Source organism: Sus scrofa, chromosome 3 (assembly GCF_000003025.6).
Source record: "Sus scrofa isolate TJ Tabasco breed Duroc chromosome 3, Sscrofa11.1, whole genome shotgun sequence".
Lineage (NCBI taxonomy): Eukaryota > Metazoa > Chordata > Mammalia > Artiodactyla > Suidae > Sus > Sus scrofa.
The window spans coordinates 44213105-44232753 of NC_010445.4; the positions used below are offsets into that span (position 1 = coordinate 44213105).

The 19649-nt window shown below is 48.5% G+C and overlaps 1 protein-coding gene across 1 annotated transcript in view; it reads right to left on the minus strand.

Moving 5' to 3' along the window:
- FBLN7 (fibulin 7) overlaps positions 1933 to 19649 on the minus strand; it is a 51948-nt gene continuing 34231 nt past the window's right edge. The window contains exons 4-8 of the mRNA XM_005662277.3: positions 9571 to 9696; positions 7048 to 7185; positions 5910 to 6047; positions 5134 to 5272; positions 1933 to 2960 (exon numbers count right to left, since the gene is read on the minus strand). Of these exons, the coding sequence (XP_005662334.1) occupies positions 2588 to 2960; positions 5134 to 5272; positions 5910 to 6047; positions 7048 to 7185; positions 9571 to 9696 (914 nt within the window). The 3' untranslated portion in view covers positions 1933 to 2587. The remainder of the gene's footprint in view (positions 2961 to 5133; positions 5273 to 5909; positions 6048 to 7047; positions 7186 to 9570; positions 9697 to 19649) is intronic.

The window sequence follows — 19649 nt, forward strand, 5'->3', positions numbered from 1 at the left end:
TGCTGTGAGCTGTGGTGTAGGTCGCAAAAGTGGCTCGGATCTGGAGTTGCTGTGGGTGTGGTATAGGCCGGTGGCTACAGCTCCACCTTGACCCCCTAGCCTGGGAACTTCCATATGCTGTGGGTGTGGCCCTAAAAAGAAAAAAAAACAAGACAAAATCATCAGGGGGTGGGGGTGAGAGCAGAGATAAACAAGATCGCCTGTGAGTTGACTGTAGAAGCTGGTGATTTAGACTTGGGGTTCATTCTCTTTTACTTTTGTAGATGTTTGAATGGTGCCTAATAAAGTCTTAGACGCCCCCTGCCCAACAATATGACACTGAATTACTTAGAAAGGGGTGCAAGTTAATACCTAGCTATTCTGACCGAGCACAGATTGGAGCTATGAAAGGGCAAAGGAGAAGATGATTTCCTTAAGGGAAAGTTGAGAGAGGCGAGCTGAGGAGGGGCCAGGCATGATTCACCAGAGGGTAGATGTAGGCAGGCGTTTGTAGCCTGGTACTCTGGGGGCTGGGGCTAAGTGTGGCATTTCATCAATGGGAAGCCTGTTTGATGATGGCAGATCTTGGTGATGCAAGTCACTGGTTCAGACTGGGCCTGTGTGGCATCCAGGGCATAATCCTAGACAGGTTTAGGGAGACACCTGTTCTGTAGGCCCTCAATTCTCACCTGCTAGGAGGTAAGAGGCTTGTCCCTCAGCACCACCCTGCCCTCCCCTCAGCACGAAGGAAGGTCACATGCCCATAACATTGTACTTACTGGAGCAGGGCCACGCCTGGGGCCCTCCCACTTGGTGCTCTGTAGGCTTCAGACCCATCACAGCACCATTTAGAAACACAAGGCTGTGGATGATAAGGTTTTTTGGGTTTTTTTTTTTTTTTTTTTTTTGGCCATACCTGCAGCATGCAGTTCCCCAGGCAAGGGACTGAACCTGACCCCAGCAGTGACCATGCTGGATTCTCAACCTCTGGGTCACCAGGGAACTCCTATGGGTGAGAGTTTTAATAATGTCCTGTAACACCCCAGAGAAACAGATTTGCAGGCCTTTGTTGTGTTGTTGGAGAGATCAGAGCTGAGCCCAGAGGAGAAAAAAAATATCAAAAGCAACTCTTGCCTGTGCCACACCCTTCGTCTGAGAAAATAAGACAAGGAGTGGTGTCCTCAGACACCTTGATGTCTGGCAACGCGTGTCCTCTGGCTCCACCTCAGACCAAGGCCAGTCCAAAGAATTCTTCAACAAAATGTCTGTGATGCCGTCTCACCTAGATGAACACATTTCTTCCTAGCTGAGCCAGCCTCTAAACTGCCAATGAACTGTCTCCCGCCATACACCCCCACCCCCATGTTTTCTTTACTCTGTCACCGGAGGGTGACACCCTGTGGCTCCTGCCTCAGAAGTAAAAGGTCTGGTAATCAATGGCAATCCAAGCATTTTCTTTTTTCTTTCTTTCTTTCCTGATTTTTTTTTTTTTTTTTTTTTTTTTTTGCTTTTAGAGCTGAACCTGCAGCATATGGAGGTTCCCAGCTAGGGGTCGAATTGGAGCTACAGCTGCCCGCCTACACCACAGCCACAGCAATGCACAATCTGAGTCACGTTTACAACCTACATCACAGTTCACAGCAATGCCTGATCCTTAACCCACTGAGCGAGGCCAGGGATCGAACCCACATCCTCGTGAATACTGGTTGGGTTTATTACCGCTGAGCCACAGAGGGAACTCCCAAGCATTTTCTTAAATTCTCCATGGCCAGATGTCGCCTTACCGATCTCCCATTTGGCCAGGCCCAATTTCTATTGGTGGAGCAGTCCCAGCGCCACCTCTGTGTTTTCTTTCCCATTCATTCATCCCAGTGGGCCCAGACTAACCAGGAAGAACACGAGGTGCCCTTCTCTGGAGGAACTAGGCTAGGGCATGGTTGAGGGACAGCCAGGTGGGCAGGGACAATCAACAGACTTTATTTCTTCAGTTATAATACCGGGTTACGTTTCGAGATATGATTTCTCCCAAGGGCATTCATTCAGGCAGAATCTACACTTGAACACTGGTTCCTTGTTCTGGAAGAATCTGTGTGGGGGTCCAGGCCCCGCCGTGGCTCTCCAACAAGAAGGCTGGCAGGCGTGTCACAGAGGGGAATACAGACGAGAACGTGCTGGGTGATGGCAGGACCCCCTTCCGCCCCCCTGTCCCTGCCACAGGCAAAGGAGTATGATTTGACCCTCAGCAGGACCCAAACTACTTCATATCAAGGCCTGAATATAACAATATAGGAGGCCGAACACAATCACTTCAGACACATTCCATGGCACTTCTTCCCCAGCTAGCTCAGACTCACAACGCCATGCACACGGCATTTTGAAAAGCTGCCCATTCCCCTGCAAAAAAAAAGATTTGAGAAAGTGCATAATCCCAGGGAAGGGCCCCAAAGCAGACAAAATGTGATGGCCACAGTTTGGGTTTGGGGGCTGCGCTTCTGTGCCACTCCACGGGGACCTGGAGGGACGGGCAGGCAGGCAGGGGGCAAGGGGGGTTGGGGAGAGATGTCTGTCGCTGAGACTTTGAGGAAGAGAGATGACCCCCACGGCACCCTTAGAAGTCATAAGGGGACACAAAGATGGTGACCTTGGACACGTGGTTGGCCTGGAAGGAGCGATCCAGGTATTCCGACATGTCCACGTCCACCTCCAGCGTCTGAGGCCCCTCCAGGGTCTGGACGAGGATCAGCTCTCCGGTCTGGCGGTCTGAGCGCTGCATCACAAAGTGGCCCCGGCTGTTCCCACCCACGATCCCAAACCGCAGGCTGTTGGGTCCCGGCCGGCCAGGGGCCGAGGCCGTGGCCATGCGGAAGAGCGTGATGGGCGTCTTCAGGTTGGAGGGCAGGGAGAGATAATGGAAGGAGATGGTCTTGGGCAGGTGGCGGCAGGGTCTGCTGTCCATGGGGCAGGGGTTCCGTTCACACTGGCTGGAGCAGCAAGGCGAAATGGAGGGAGTGGTCAGCCTCAGGCGGAGTCACAAGGGGCTGTTCTGACCCCTGATACCGCCTGTCTACCCCATCTTCCCTCCCACAGAGGCCACTGGAGTGACCCTTCCAGCCGCCAGTCCTTCGTCACAGGTGCTCCAAAGCTACAGCCCAGTGAGGGTCAGGCCTGGCCCAGGAAGAGGCATCACCCCCCGACCCACCTGTACCCGGATACATGTGTGTTTGTGTGTGCGTGTGTGTCCATATATGCTGTTACTGCCATTGTGGCAGAAACATAAAGCTGGGAAAGATTAAAGAGTGATGGTGCCCCTTCTCCAAGTGCTGAGGCCCCAGCATTTAGCTGGTGACATCCTGGAATGTGGCTCTCCACAGGGGTGGGCTTTCTAAATGCCCAGTGTTTATTCATTTTTGTTGTTGTTGTTAATTAAAGTATGGTTCTTTTTTTTTTTTTTTTTTTTTTTTTTAGGGCCTCACCTGTGATATATGGAGGTTCCCAGGCTAGGGGTCTAATCAGAGCCACAGTTGCCAGCCTACACTACAGCCACAGCAACGCAAGATCAAAGCTGCATCTGTGACCTACGCCACAGCTCAAGGCAACATCAGATCCTTAATCCACTGAGAGAGGCCAGGGATCAAACCCGTAACCTCATGGTTACTAGCCAGCGTTGCTTCCGCTGTGCCGCAATGGGAACTCCTAAAGTATAGTTGATTTAAATGTTGTGCCAATTTCTGCTGTATAGCAAAGGGATTCAGTCATATATATATTTTTTACTCTTTTTTCCTTTTTAAGGCCAGACCCACAGCATATGGAAGTTCCCAGACTAGGGGTCAAATTGGAGCTGCAGCTGCCGGCCTACGCCACAGCCACAGCAATCCCAGATCGGGGCCCCACCTGTGGCCTAGGCCGCAGCTCATGGCAATGCCAGATCCTTAACCCACTGATCGAGGCCAGGGATCCAACCTGCATGCTCACAGATACTAGTCTGATACTTAACCCCCTGAGCCACAAGGGGAACTCCTCAGTGTTTACTCTTAAAGCAGGACACCCTGTCTTCCTCAGCATGGAAGTGCTTTGATAGTTTTCTACTTGGCCCAACATAACAGACAGATACAATTTAGCAATTGTGGTGACTCGGATCATCCCTGTTATACAGGTCAAATAGCACTTCCGGCTATTAATCCAGGATGTCTCCAAGGCTCTGACATACAGGTCCCTCTGTCCCTTCACTAAGTGACATCAGAGGGAGACCCTGGCATCCTTCACTCTCAATGAATAACTGCTTCTAACCTGCAATAGCCCCCAAAAGCAGTTCACATGTCTAAACACTTGAGGTCAGTGCAACCTAAAGGCAACACTAAGGCTCTTGTGATCTCTTTTTCAGAAAAAAATATGTATACTTTGTGATAGTTGCAGTTCTCCTTAAAAGCCTGTCTCGGAGTTCCCTTCATGGCTCAATGGTTAATGAGTCTGACTAGCATCCATGAAGACGCAGGTTCGATCCCCAACCTTGCTCAGTGGGTTAAGGATCTGGTGTTGCCATGAATTGTGGTGTAGGTCACAGAGGCTGCTCGGATCCTACATTGCTGTGGCTGTGGTATAAGCTGTGAGCTCCGATTCGACCCCTAGCCTGGGAACCTCCATATGCCGCAGGTGCGGCCCTAAAGAGCAAAAAAAAAGCCTGTATCCTCCCTTTTGAAAAAAAGTCTGTTAGGTGCTGAGGCTACTAGAAGTCCTAGTACCAGTGGAAAAGCAGAGTGATGCGATGCAGAGCGTGCAGTTCCATTTGAGCACAGGAAGTGATCCTCTCTCTGTGTAACCTATACCTGCCTCCCGGTAGCCTCACCATGGTCCTCTTCCATCCAGTGGCCTCCCCGTCGGAAAGGGGGGCTCTAGGAACATCATTCCTAATTCCCAGGGCAGACCCTGACCTTATGGCTCTTACGGCCCCAGAACAGTGCATTCAATGCAACCACTACAGAGAGACGGAAACTCAGAGAAGCCAGACTCCCTGCCTCCTGGCTTTTATCAGACATCACTGTATCTTCTCCCAAGAACATCCAGGAGGAATCTGGCCCAGCCCCCAGCTCCCTGCCTGCGGGGAGGCCTGGGTGAGGGTGTACGTGCTCAGCTGTGGGTGGCCCTGGCTCTACTCACAAAGGAGACGTCTTCACGTAGCTCACGTTGCCGCTGCCCTCAGGGCACTCCGGGCTGACGCACTGGAAGCCTCCACCCGTGTTGATGCACACAGTCCCCCGGGGGCACACGGGCTGCGGGCTCACACACTCATCGATGTCTGAAATACGGGACACCCAGTGAGGGTGAAGGACCCCTGACTTGCCCCCTCCCCTCCCCCGCCAGTGATGGGACCACAGGTAGTGAGCTTAAAACGGGAAGCCCTATCTTCATGAACTATTCGAAGGTCTGGTGCAAGTGTTGGGAAGCTCCCCTCCCCGGGATCCTGGCCGCCTCAGGCATGACAGGCTCCAGAGGTGCTGAGGGCACGGATGAGTGTTACAGGTCACATGCTTCTCTCAGACCTGCCTTCTCTTCAGCCGGCATGCCCTGGAGTCTGCCCTCAATGGCTGTTATTGTGCCCTTTATATTCTCTGCTCCCTTCATAGGTGAGATCCCAGGCTGGAGGCTGGGTTACTTCCCGCCCCCCTACAATCCTACGTGAGTCTTCATGAATACTTGTGGATGGATGGATGGGAGATGACTGTCTAGATGCCTGCTAACCAGTCCTGGGTTACCCACTCCCCTGTGCCCTGCAGTGGATCCCCTACTAGGACATCACTGGGAAGCTCCTTTTTTTTTTTTTTTTCTCACATCCCACATCAGCCCCTAGAGGAGCCCTCTGTCCTCTCTCCTCCTCCCCCAGTAGTTCAGAGCTATCACGTGGGACCAGATGCCTCTGCCACAGCCTCGCTCACCCTCGCAGCTCTTCCCATCGGCCAGAGTCCTGTATCCACTGGGGCAGGCACAGCGGTATGAGCCAGGGGTGTTCACGCAGGCATGCATGCAGAGCCGGGGTCGCCCCTCCTGCCCGTAGAGCTCGCATTCGTTCACATCTGGGGATAGAAGTGCCCAGCATGACACCAGGAGCCACAGAGCAAGTGTCCACCAACCGTGACCCAAACTGTGCCTCCATTCCTGGAGGGGATGGCAGCTGTGTCACCATCTCTGGCAGCTGTGGCTAAGTGGCCGGGTCTGGTGCAGCCACCAAGCCTTATCTCGGCAGGTGTTTTCCTATTTCTGCCAAGGATCCCCAGGGCTGAAGGGAGGAGTGAGGGAGCTGATGTGCTTGACCCCAGACGGGCTCTTTTGACTAAGGCAGATGAGGAATTGGGGAGAGCCTGCAGCAGATGGCAAGGCAGGCCTGGCAGCCCGGGGAGCAGGCATAGGGGCTGCAGACCCAGACTCCCCTCCCAGTTCCCAGCCCCACCTTACCCCTCCTCATCTTTGGGACAGACTGGTGTAGGAAGACTTCTGCTGCTGTCAGATGAGGCTGTGAGTACCAACTGGCCAACTCTTAAGTTTGAACTGCTGGTATATGAGTTGTTTTCAGAAGGAACTTTGGTAACCCGAGAGGTTAGCAAAAGAGGCCCAGTCAGTGAAGCTAAGTAAGCAGAGAGGAGACCAGAGAACAGCCCAGGCCCCTGCACAGCTCTAGGGGGTTGCAAGAAGCCTGGCACTGGGACTCTAGCTCCTCCCGGCCACCTGCCCTGCGATCCCAGCCAGGAGGGAGGGGATAAGGGGCCTCAAAGTCTTCTAGAGGAGTGTGCATGGCTAGTGGGAGGTCCGGGGCGGGGCTGCTATCTCTACAGTCTTGCTTTCCTAGGACCGCCCCTGAAGTCTACGCACTCTCTAGTCCTTAGCACCCTTCTAACCTAAACCGCGGGGTGGGCGAGGCTTTTGGAGACAACGCTCAAGGAGACCCCGGCCCGCTCCCTGCACCTGGATCAGGTGCACCCCTGGCGGGAGCCCCACCCCCACCCCTCCCCCTCCTCCGCCCTCACCACTCCCCCTCCTCCGCCCTCACCCCTCCCCCTCCTCCGCCCCCACCCCTACCCTGGCAGACGCTGTCCCCGGCGGCGCCGCTCAAGTGGAATCCGGCCTCGCAGCTGCAGTGCTGCGCTCGCTCTACCTGCGCGCATCGCGGTGCGCGGCTGAAAGCGTGGTCCCCGTTCTCGCTGCCATCCGGGGCGGCTGCGGGGAGAAGACACCCTCAGAATGGAGCCCGGAGCACGTGGGCCTGACCCTAGAGGCGTGCCGAGATCGGGGCGCGACCCCATCTCAGAGCTTACTCTGGAGTAAGGAAAGGAAAGACACGGATTTAACCGAAACCCAGTCGATGGTCCAAGGCCCACCCGAAGGGGCGGAGGACCCGGGACGCGCCCTAATAGAACGACGTACGAAAGCAGGCCACACAACGGCACCCAGAGGGCCGCAGTGACATTAACGGCGCGTCTCACTTACAAAGACTTAAACACCAAATGCCTAGTAGTGATCATTGAAGTTTAAAACTACGGAGCTTAAAACACGACCTCTTAATGGAGGTTCTTTTTTGTATTTTTTTACTTCCCTAAAGTGTGGAAGCTTTTTGTTTCAACCAAGAACATAAATCGGTTTTCTAATCAGAAAAAAAAGTTTAGTTTTTGAAAGTTTTCAAAGGATTGAGAGCTCTCACATGTTTAGAGGAGACTGCAGAGGAATCTGCGATAAAAGTAATGGATGCACAAAAAGATGCTTACCTTACACTTATCTGAGACTCATGTGGAGATTCCCAAGCTAGGGATCTAATTGGAGCTACAGCCGCCAGCCTATGCCACAGCCACAGACTCTGAGCCGCGTTTGGGACTTAAACCACAGCTCATGGCAACTCAGGATCCTTAATCCACTGAGCAAGGCCAGGGATCGAACCCTCAACCTGGTTCCTAGTCAGATTTGTTAACCACTGAGCCACAACTGGAACTCCTTATCTGAGATTCTTAGAGAAGTCAAATTTATGAGACAAAACAGAACGGTCGTTGGGGGAGGAGGGAGGGGAGGGGGAGGGGAGAATTATTGTTTCTTTGGCACAGAGTTTCAGTTTTGCAAGATGAAAATTTTCTGGAGGTAGGCGGTGGTGATGGGTGCACTGCAGTGTGAATGTATTTAGTGCCATGGAACTGTACACAAAATGGTGAATTTTAGGAGTTTCTGCTGTGGCCCAAAGGCAGGGGTCTTTGCAGCAACAGGACGCAGTTTCAATCCCTGGCCCAGCATGGTAGGTTAAAGGATCCAGCCTTGCCACAGCTGCCTCCTAGGTCACAACTGCAGCTAGGGTATGATCCCTGACCAGGAAATTCTATATGCCACTGGGGTGGGGGGTGGGGGGCGGCCAAAAAAGATGAAAAAAAAAAAAGTAAATTTTATGCTACATGTATCTTACAACAGAAAAAATAGTAAATGTATTTTTTTTTTTTTAAGTAATTGGAGATGATGGAAAGACAGGAGAGGATGTGAGAATGTGAACTGGCTTCAGATGCACCTGCTCACACCCTGCTTCCACTTCTTCTGGGAGATTCATGGAGTAGGGATAATTTATATATAAAGTGTCTCCTCACCTGAGGATCAATTGCCTGAAGGTCCCAACAGGAGAAGCCCTAGAACACTCAGAGTCCAGGACCAAGCATTTGGGTTGAGATGGAGCCCTGTCTTTTTCCTTCCTCGTTCTAAGTAGGAGGAGTAGCGGTGGGGCTGCCAAGAAGGCTGTTTCCCCATAGGGCAGCCCCAGGGATGGTGCTGTCAGGGACCCTCTGGGCTCTTTCTGAGAAAGCACCCAACCGGGTGACTCATCTGAATGGAATCAAGACATATTAACAAATCTCTTGGGATGATACTTAAACCTGACCACCAGTTCTGCGATGAGATTCCACACAGAAATCAAGGCAAGCAGACAGGTCACTCCAGGCTTTTCTGGCCAAGGAATAGGATATCTTTAGTTTTTGACTTTCTTATATAAGAAATTCTGGCAGCAACATAGCGTGGAACCCAAACCATTCTATGGAATGAACCCATTCCCCATAGATTCCTTATCATTGGGCTTTCTTGGCACCAGTGGAAACAGACATTGTGTGACTTCTAGACCTTCTGGCCGGAGGTATGTTGGGACTCAAGGGTGGATTGTAACCCCATCACCAGTTGAATGTCTGATTTTCCAGCTCTGAAAATACTTTGGCCTGAATCAGTAACTACGAATTTTGCAGGATGGGATGGGAGGGTTTGTAGGAGACGCTGTTCTGCTGAAGTGCAGAGGAAATGTCAACCAAGTGAAGGTGGCAGCAAGGAAGCATCTCAGGTCAAGTCCCAAAATGGAAAGTTTTCAGGGTGGGAGTCAGTCCTTCCACTTGCATTTTTTGTATAAGAAGGATCAAAATGCTGGTCGCACAAAAGAACTAAACTCCATCCCAAATAACCAACTCAGGGAACCAGAGGGATCAATGAATGTAGAGCAGGCAATCCCACCCTGCCTGCCTTTGATGACCCATGACCAGGGTCCTCCTCTCTCTGCAGCAGACTGCCCTCCCCTTGACCCCTGTGACTACGTACCAGTCTGGGCCTGATGCTGACAGCGGCTCCCAGTCCTTCCCAGAGGACAAATGCATTTGTATTGGTTGACACCTTCCACACAGGTCCCACCATTCTGACAAGGCTGGCTGGAGCATTCGCTGATATCTAGGAAAAGAAAGAATTTTCAAATCCAGGTATATGAGTTCTAATTCTAAAACTTACAGACAAAAACAATGGGGAGTTCCTGTTGTGGTTCAGTGGGTTAAAAACTCAACTAGTATCCTTGAGGATGTAGGTTCGATCCCTGGCCTTGATCAGTAGATTAAGGATAGGGCGTTGCCATGAGCTGTGGTGTAGGCCGCTGATGTGGCTCCGATGTGATCCCTAGCCTGGGAACTTCCATATGCCACAGGTGAGGCCCTAAAAAAATAAAAACAAAAGCAAAAAAGATGGATTCACTTTCTTTACATGGAGGAATAATTCCATCTTCTATATCCTTTCCATGCGCTCCCCCAGCTAGAGCTGGGAGGGGACCAGGGTAGCTGAGATGCAGCCCACCCTCCATTCAGCAAGCCACATGTGCCCACCTGGAGCTCTACCAGAGGGAGCAGGTCCATCGCCCATACGTGTTTCACCCAGAGGCACCATTTTCTAATTTGCAGGGTCAACCGTGAGGCAGCCACCTGTTCGCATGTGCCCACACTGCCTTTGATAGCGCCTTCCTGCCCCCCAACTCTGCCCCTACCAGCCAGCACCCAGGGAGAACACCGTTGTTTTTTTTTGTTTTTGATTTTTGTTTTTTTTGTCTCTTTAGGGCCGCACTGGAGGCATATGGAAGTTCCCAGGCTAGGGGTCCAATCAGAGATATGGCTGCTGGCCTATATCACAGCCACAGCAACACAAGATCCGAGCCATGTCTGCGATCTACACCACGGCTCATGGTAATGCCGGATCCTTAACCCACTGAGTGAAGCCAGGGATCAAATCCCCAACCTCTTGGTTCCTAGCCGAAGTCGCCTCTGCTGCGCCACAATGGGAACTTCTAGAACACCTTTTGAACAAGAACTCAATTCAGGGGGGCTAGAAGAAAGAGGAATGGCCCATCAGAATATCCAGAGATGGGAAAAATGAACTCTTTCCAAATTTCCACCCAGACACCTTCTTGTGCTCATTATTTCCTGTGCAACCAGGGAGGAGATAATCCTGACCCCTGACATTTCTTTAATGCTGGAAAAAGGAAATATTCTTTGCTTATATACACAGCAGTCCCATGGAAAAGCTATATATATATGAGAGAGATTAAATATATTTAAAAATGTAATAGATTTTTCTCTGTGTGGTAGATTATAGGAAATGTTTGTTTATTGACACTTTTTTGTACTCTTCTATTTTTCCCACAATGAATGCTTATAAACATTCTATTAGAAAAAAATGATCTTTTAAAACCCTCATGGAGTTCCCAGGTGGCTCAGTGGGTTAAGGATCCACCATTGTCACTGCTGTGGCTTGAGTCGCTGCTGAGGTGTGGGTTCAGTCCTGGTCCAGGAACTTCTGTATGCTGTGGGGAGCAGCCCCCCCCCCAAAAAAAAAAACAAGACAAAACAAAAGCAAAAAAACTTCAGGCCAAATCCACTTGTTATGAACTCCTTAAGCCCAGTTTTTTGGGTTTTGTTTTTCTTTTTTTCCTTTTTTACAGCCACACCTGCAGCATATGGAAGTTCCCAGGCTATGGGTCCAATCTAGCTGCAGCTGCCAGCCTATGCCACAGCCACAGCAACACTGGATCCAAGCCCCTCTTGTGACCTACGCTGCAGCTTGTGGCAACGCTTGATCCTTACCTCACTGAGCGAGGCCAGGGCACAAACCCACATCCTCACAGACTAGTTGGGTTCTTAACCCATTGAACCACTACAGGAACTCCCTTAAGCCCAGTTTTAATGCACAGAGCACAGGCCATTCCCACCAGAGAGGAAAGGTTTGTCAGTTCACTGACTTGACCACAGCATCTTAGGAAAGAAAATTGGAAGCACCTCCTTATTGGCATAAGAGCATCCTTTCCTGCTGTGTCTATCAAGAGGAAGAAAAAGGTGCTTTGCTCCTGATGAGAACAACAGCCTTCCTGTGGGTGGGTTGGCAGGCACTTTAGCTTCCCTTTGGCCTCCTTGTAATTGGGATGTTATGTAGACTATGACATGGGTTCTATTAATCATGAAAGAACTCAGACCATCCAAATGCTGCTCATCCCTGGGGAAGGAGGCTTTTCAATTTCTTGGTAACTTCAGCCTGGTGACGTCTCCCCCCCCCATATGTTCTGTTTTCAGATGACCGGTTTCCAGGAATGTGTCTGGAACAACACTACACAAAGTCCCCAAAGCATGGAATTCCTGTTTCTACATTGTCTAGCACCATCCCTGCTCACCAGCATCATCTGAAAGTGGGCCAACCACTAGGCTGTTGTGAAGTTATGGGAAGACAGCCAAAGAGCATGAACTCCAGAATCTTTGATTTGGGCCACCCTGGGACCAGTGCCATTATCTCTCCATTGCTGGGACTTTAGTGGAAGGCACTGAGCCTGGCCACACCTGGTCGCACTTGGCTGGTGTGGGTGTGGGTGTGGATGGGGGAACAGTTGGCTTGAAAGGGAAACGCACAGGTGCTTCACAACCCTGAGCACTAACTCCCCATCTGGATCTCGTGTGGCCCAGGATTTTCATTTCTTAGATGGGCTCCATTCAGACTCCCTTTATTTCTTATCTAGATATGTTGACAGAGCCATTCCATGGCCTGACGCTCAGTCCTGTGTCCTGGCTGAAGTACAGCTGTCATCACATTCACATCTGTCCATACTGTGGCACTGAGCTAAGAGCACAGTGACTTCAGAGCTATCAAGAGGGCATGGACAGACCTTAATTAGACATTCCTCCAAAGAAGACATCCAGATGGCCAACAGGCACATGAAAAGATGCTCAACATAGCTAATTATGAGAGAAAGGCAAATCAAAACTACAATGAGGTATCACCTTACATTGGTCAGAATGGCCATCATCCAAAAATCTACAAACAATAAATGCTGGAGAGGGTGTGGAGAAAAGGGAACCCTCCCACACTGTTGCTGGGAATGTAAACTGGTGCAGCCACTATGGAAAATAGTATGGAGGTTTCTTAAAAACAAACATTAGAACTGCTATATGACTCAACAATCCCACTCTTGGGCATATATCTGGAAAAGACAAAGACTCTAATTTGAAAAAATACATACACCCCAATGTTCATAGTGACACAATTTACAACAGCCAAGACATGGAAGCAACCTAAATGTCCATCAGCGAATGGATAAAGGTGTGGTATATAAATATATATATACATATATACATACATACATATATATACACATATATACATACACACACACATATATATATACATGTATACATACATATATATATACATACATATATATATATATAACGGAATACTACTCAGCCATAAAAAAGAATGAAATAATGTTATTTGCAGCAACATGGATGGACTTAGAGATTATGACAATAAGTGAAGTAAGCTGGAGAAAGACAAATATCACATGATATCACTTGTATATGGAACCTAAAAAAATAATACAAATGAACTTATTTATAAAGCAGAAACAGACTCATGGACATAGAAAACAAAATTATGGTTACCAAAGGTGAAATGGGAGTGGGACGGATAAATTAAGAGTATGGGATAAACAGATAAATACTACTATATATAAAATAGCAAAACAAGGATTTACTGTATAGCACAGGGAACTAACTATATTCAATAACTTGTAATAACTTATAATGGAAAATATTCTGAAGAGTATGAATACGTGTGTGTGTGTGTGTGTGTGTGTGTGTGTATGTGTGTGTATAAATCACCTTGCCATATACCTGAAACTAACACAATTTAAAAAAAAAGAGGGCACTGGGAGTTCTATTGCAGCTCAGCAGAAATGAATCCGACTAGTATCCATGAGGATGTGGGTTCTATCCCTGCCCTCGCTCAGTGGGTCAGGGCTCCAGCATTGCCATGAGCTGTGGTGTAGGTCACAGATGTGGTTTGGATCCTGTGTTGCTGTGGCTGTGGCATAGGCCGGCAGCTGCAGCTCTGATTGGATCCCTAGCCTGGGAACCTCAATACGCTGCGGGTGCAGCCCTAAAAAATAAAAAATACAAATACAAAATTAAAAAAAAGAGGGCTCTGGCAGAGGCTGTGGAGAGGCTGGCAGGCCAAAAGCATGGCTGATGATTCTCTTTCAGTCGGCCTGCTGAGCACTTAGCATTTCCCTGGAACTGAGTTAGGTGTTTTACATGTATGCTCTGATTTTTTTCTCTTTTGTCATTGTATTTCAAAGTTTCCATTTCTCCAATCACTTCATCTCTAAGGTTTTCTAATTTTTATTTATGCTGTCCTTTCATAGTTTTTGTCTTTTTCACCTTTCTTTCTGCTTGTTTGGAAATACTAGGTTACAGTTTTCATCTTTTTTATGGGAATGTCTTTCTAAGATTTCTTCATTGACTGTAGAAAAATTATTCTCTATTTTCTTATAACAGCTTGTATGGGATTTGGCAAGAGTCTTATTCTGTTACTCACATTTAGGGAAAATATGGTTTCCCAGATAGCTTTTCTTTCTTTCTTTTTCCCTTCCTTCCTTTCCTTCTTTCTTGTCTTTTTAGGGCCACACCTTTGGCATATGGACATTCCCAGGCTAGGGGTCGAATCACAGCTGTAGCCACTGGCCTATACCACAGCCACAGCAACGCAGGATCCGAGCCGCGTCTGCGACCTACACCACAGCTCACGGCAACTCCGGATCCTTAACCCACTGAGCAAGGGCAGGGATCCAACCTGCGTCCTCATGGATACTGGTCAGTTCGTTACCGCTGAGCCACGACGGGAACGCAAGTCTTTCTAACCTCTTGACTCCTGGTCCCCGCTTTGGTTGTTTCTCAAGGCAGCTCAGGCCTCTCAGTTCTACCCCCACTTTGCCTCTCTCATTTTTATCTGGACCATCTCTTTCATTTGCACCAGTTTTCTTTGCTGGGCTCAGTGTGGGTTCTCCTCCATTAGCATCGCCTCTGTGTTGCAGCTTTGTCCTGGAATGTTTTGAGAGCTCCTTGGGGACCGGCTGCTCCAGCCACTGAAACTTCCGTTTGCAAAGATAAACCCCACACCTGAGAAGACCAACCCAGAAAGGCCAGTACTGAGCCGGATCCCAAAACAATGGTTGGGTTTTCAAGACAAAGAAAAAAAAAATCCTTTGGGCATCCAGGAAAAAGACCAAGGTAATTATGATAACATCAACAGTATCAGTTAAAACAGGAGTTGTGGGGAGTTCCCGTGGCTCAATGGTAATGAACCTGACTAGTATCCATGAGGATTCGGGTTCGATTCCTGGCCTCACTCAGTGGGTTAGGGATCTGATGTTGCCATGAGCTATGGTGTAGGTTGCAGATGCGACTGGGATCTGGCATTGCTGTGGCTGTGGTGTAGGCCAGTGGGTACAGCTTCGATTCAACCCCTAGCCTGGGAACTTCTGTATGCTGCAGATGCAGCCCTAAAAAAGACAAAATACAAACAAACAAAAAAACAAAGCAGATGTGGAAGAACATGTTTAAGATACTCAAGAAAAGACAGAACATTGTAAATCAACTATAATGGAAAAAAATTAAAATCTTGAAAAAAAAAGATACTCAAGAAAAGAAAATGTGAGACAGGTATTTCCTGTCCAATCAATCACCACCGGGTGGTGGTAAACCTGCACATATTTTGAAAATGGAAGAACTCGGGAAATTGCCCTGAGTCCTTCTTGAGCCATCTACTGGAGAGAGGTCCCATGAGAATGGCAGTAATGCTTGTCTCAGCTCAGCATCACAAGAGAGATGACAGCAGGGACTTCCTAGCAGAAATATGTCCGGCCATCTTGCCCAAACAATACAAAATAATCTTTGGTTTTGGAATCTGACCAAACGTCAGAGTTAGCTACCAGTCTATAAGAAATGCAGAGACCAGGGAGTACCCTGGTGGACGAGTGGGTTAAGAATCTGGCATTGTCACTGCTTTGGCACAGGTTAGATCCCTGGCCGGGGAACTTCCACATGCCATGGGCGTGGCCAAAAAAAGAAAAAAATACAGAGACAAAAACCTTACAAACTTCCAGTCCTAAATACATACAGGCCTGTAGTATGCAACATGATAACTATGGTTAACACTACTGTGCAGTGAATTTGAAAGCTGTGAAGGGATCTCATCACAAGGAAAAAAAAATTTTTTATCTCTATGAGATGACAGGTGTTACCTAAACTTACTGCGGTCATCATTCCAGAATATGTGAAAGTCAAGTCATTATGCTATACACCTCAGACTTAACACAGGCTCTATGTCATTATATCACAGTAAAACTGGACAAAGTAAAGAAAAGAAATGGAGATCATGTTAAATGACCCCCAGGGATGCAGTTAGCAAAACCAAGACTGTGGGAATCAACCAATTTTCTTCAGCAAATAAACTACAAAGGAATAGGAGGGGTGGAAAGTTGGCTTCTTCAGATGGCTGTGTATTAAGAAGGGGTAGGAGACACATCAATCAGCTGTAATATGTGGGACTTCTTTGGACTCTGGTTCAAACAAAGTGTTAAAAATATGACAGGAGTTCCCTTCATGGCTCAGCGGTTAACAAACCCCACTAGGATCCATGGGGACATGGATTCCATCCCTGGCCTGGCTCAGTGGGTTAAGGATCCAGCGTTGCCATGAGCTGTGGTGCTGTAGCAGACAGAGCTCAGATCTGGCATTGCTGTGGCTGTGGTGTAGGCCGGCAGCTACAGCTCCCATGCAACCCCTAGCCTGGAAACTTCCATATGCCATGGGTGTGGCCCTAAAAAGCAACAACAACAAAAAGGCAAAAATATGAGAGATGACTGGAGAAACATGTACTTTGACTAGATATTAAGGGATTTGCTGTGCTGATAATTATTGGGCTCTGAGCGTCTGAATTTTTGCATAGTGAGAAATGCCTTAAGAATGCTTGTCTTGGGATTATTCATGATGATGAAAACAAGAGAAGAAAAGTTAAGTATAGAATAGCCCTTATGAGGAAGTATTTCACAATCATTAAAAGTTGTGTTTAGGGAGTTCCCGTCGTGGCGCAGTGGTTAACGAATCCGACTAGGAACCATGAGGTTGCGGGTTCGGTCCCTGCCCTTGCTCAGTGGGTTAACGATCCAGCGTTGCCGTGAGCTGTGGTGTAGGTTGCAGACGCGGCTCGGATCCTGCGTTGCTGTGGTTCTGGCGTAGGCTGGTGGCTACAGCTCCAATTAGACTTCTAGCCTGGGAACCTCCATATGCCGCGGGAGCGGCCCAAGAAATAGCAACAACAACAACAACAACAACAAAAGACAAAAAGACAAAAGACAAAAAAGACAAAAAAAAAAAAAAAAAAAGTTGTGTTTAGGAGTTTCCGTCGTGCTCATTGGTTAAGGAATCCAACCAGAAACTATGAGGTTGTGGGTTTGATCCCTGGCCTTGTTCAGTGGATGAGAATCCAGCGTTGCCGTGAGCTGTGATGTAGGTTGCAGACCCAGCTTGGACCTGGCATTGCTGTGGCTCTGGTCTAGGCCAGTGGCTACAGCTCTGATTAGACCCCTAGCCTGGGAACCTCCATATGCCATGGGAGCGGCCCTAGAAAAAGGCAAAAAGACCAAAAAAAAAAAAAAAGAAAAAAGAGAAAAAAAGTTGTGTTTAGAAAGAAGAGTTAATAGAGATTAACTTGTGCTAATGTCTACACACAGATGATGTTGAATATATAAAGCTTGCATAAATCTGCTTAGATAAAAGTCTAGAAGGAGGAGTTCCAGTCGTGGGAGTTCCAGTCATGGAGTCATGGGTTAAGAATCCAACTGTGGGAGTTCCCGTCGTGGCACAGTGGTTAACGAATCCGACTAGGAACCATGAGGTTGCGGGTACAGTCCCTGCCCTTGCTCAGTGGGTTGACGATCTGGTGTTGCCGTGAGCTGTGGTGCAGGTTGCAGACGCGGCTCGGATCCTGCGTTGCTGTGGCTCTGGTGTAGGGTGGTGGCTACGGCTCCGATTAGACCCCTAGCCTGGGAATCTCCATATGCCGCTGGAGCAACCCAAGAAATAGCAAAAAGACCAAAAAAAAAAAAAAAAAAAAAAAGAATCCAACTGTGGTAGCTTAGGGAGCTGCAGAGGTGAGGGTTTGATCCCTGGCCTGGCCCAGTGGGTTGAGGATCTGGCGTTGCCAGAGCCACAGTGTAGGTTGCAGCTTCAGCTTGGTTTCAACCCCTATCCCAGGAACTTCCATGTGCAGTTGCTGTGGCCATTAAAAAAAAAAGTCGGGAAGGGTATTCATAACTTTTAAATATAATCTCTCATTCATTCATTCAATCAATCATTCCAAAGCAAATCAGCCAGCCAGTCAGTTTTCAGTAACTATGTATCAAGTATCAAATGTTCAGTAACTATTTATCAAGTGGCTACTATATCAGGTGGCAGCTCTTTCAAATGTTGTTTAAAGGTCTCTGAGGAAAGGCCTCACAATACAGAAAGCCAGGGAACTAAAGCTGTGCTCTGTTTCGACTACAAGATAACCTTCATACACTACATCCTGTGCACAAGCAGGCTCTGCCACCATCTCTATGGTTTGCCTCTGCAGGCCTTCCCTGTCTCCTTTGCCCTCCTTTGTCTGGGTCCTGAGCCACTTTTTTTCTGTCTCTATCCTCTCCTCTGGGTCCTCTTATCCCTGTCCATGGACTTAATTGTGCTTTTGTTTTTATTTTTATGGCCACATCTGTTGCATATGGAAGTTCCCAGGCTAGGGGTCAAATTGGAACTGTAGATGCTGGCCTATACCACAGCCACAGCCACACCAGATCTGTGGCTTACACCACAGCTTGAGGCAACAATGTATCCTTAATCCACTGAGTGAGGCCAGGGATCAAACTCGCATCCTCGTGGACACTATGTCAGGTTCTTAACCTGCTGAGCCACCACAGGAACTCCCTTGTCCATGGATTTAAGCACCATCAACGCTAACTCCCAACTGAGTCTCTCTGACTCTCCTTTGCCCTTGACTCCAGCCTTTACATCCAACTGTCCACCCGATTCTCTGTTGGGAAAGGAAGTCTTTTGTCCCCCACTGGGCCTGGATCAGTCTCTCAGGGTGAGGGAGAGCAGCCCCAGGGCCTGTGCTGGGTTTACACCTCATGTGGCCCCCTCTTTCCCCAGTTCATACTCCACAGCTCTTTCATTCTGCTGAAGTTGTGTGTCCAAAACACTCAGGCACATTCTCAGCTTCAGACTCCTTGGAGGAGTGGGGGGCCCTTCCACTGCACACGGGCCAGCTGCCCTGGGCAAAGGCTGCTGAGAGACCTGCTGGCCCTGGGGGACAGACACCCACAGCTGGAGTTGATCTTGCTCTATTTCTTCTGGGTGAGGATGGCATTGCTCCATCCACAGAGTTTAAATACATGAAAAAGGGAATTCCTGTTGTGGTTCATTGGGTTAAGAACTCAACATAGGGTCCATGAGGATGTGGGTTTGATCCCTGGCCTTGATCAGTGGGTTAAGGATCCAGTGTTGCCTTGTGTTTTCCTTGGTGACTCCAAGATGCGGTGGGCAGAAGTGCTTGGAGCCTGGCCGGGACTGGTAACCAGTACACAGTACACGCCCGATGGTCTCCATGGGCTGAATGAATCGCTCTTTACTGGGATGTTGCAGAGACATGTTATCTTAACATGACCCAAAGGGAATTCTGGTCAACGACACATACACAGGTTGTTTAAAAATAAACCTACCAATTTACATTCCCACCAACAGAAAAAAAGAATAAAATCATGCCATTTGCAGCAACATGGATAGACCTGCAATTATCATAGTAAGTCAAGTAGGTCATAAAGAGAAAGACAAATATTACATGACTACTTTTATGCGGAATCTAAAAATAATAATACAAATCAACTCATTCACAAAACAGAAACAGACTTACAGACATAGATAACAAAATTATGGTTACCAAAGGGGAAAGGAGAGGGGAGGGATAAATTAGGGGTATGGGACTAATAGTACACACTGCTATAT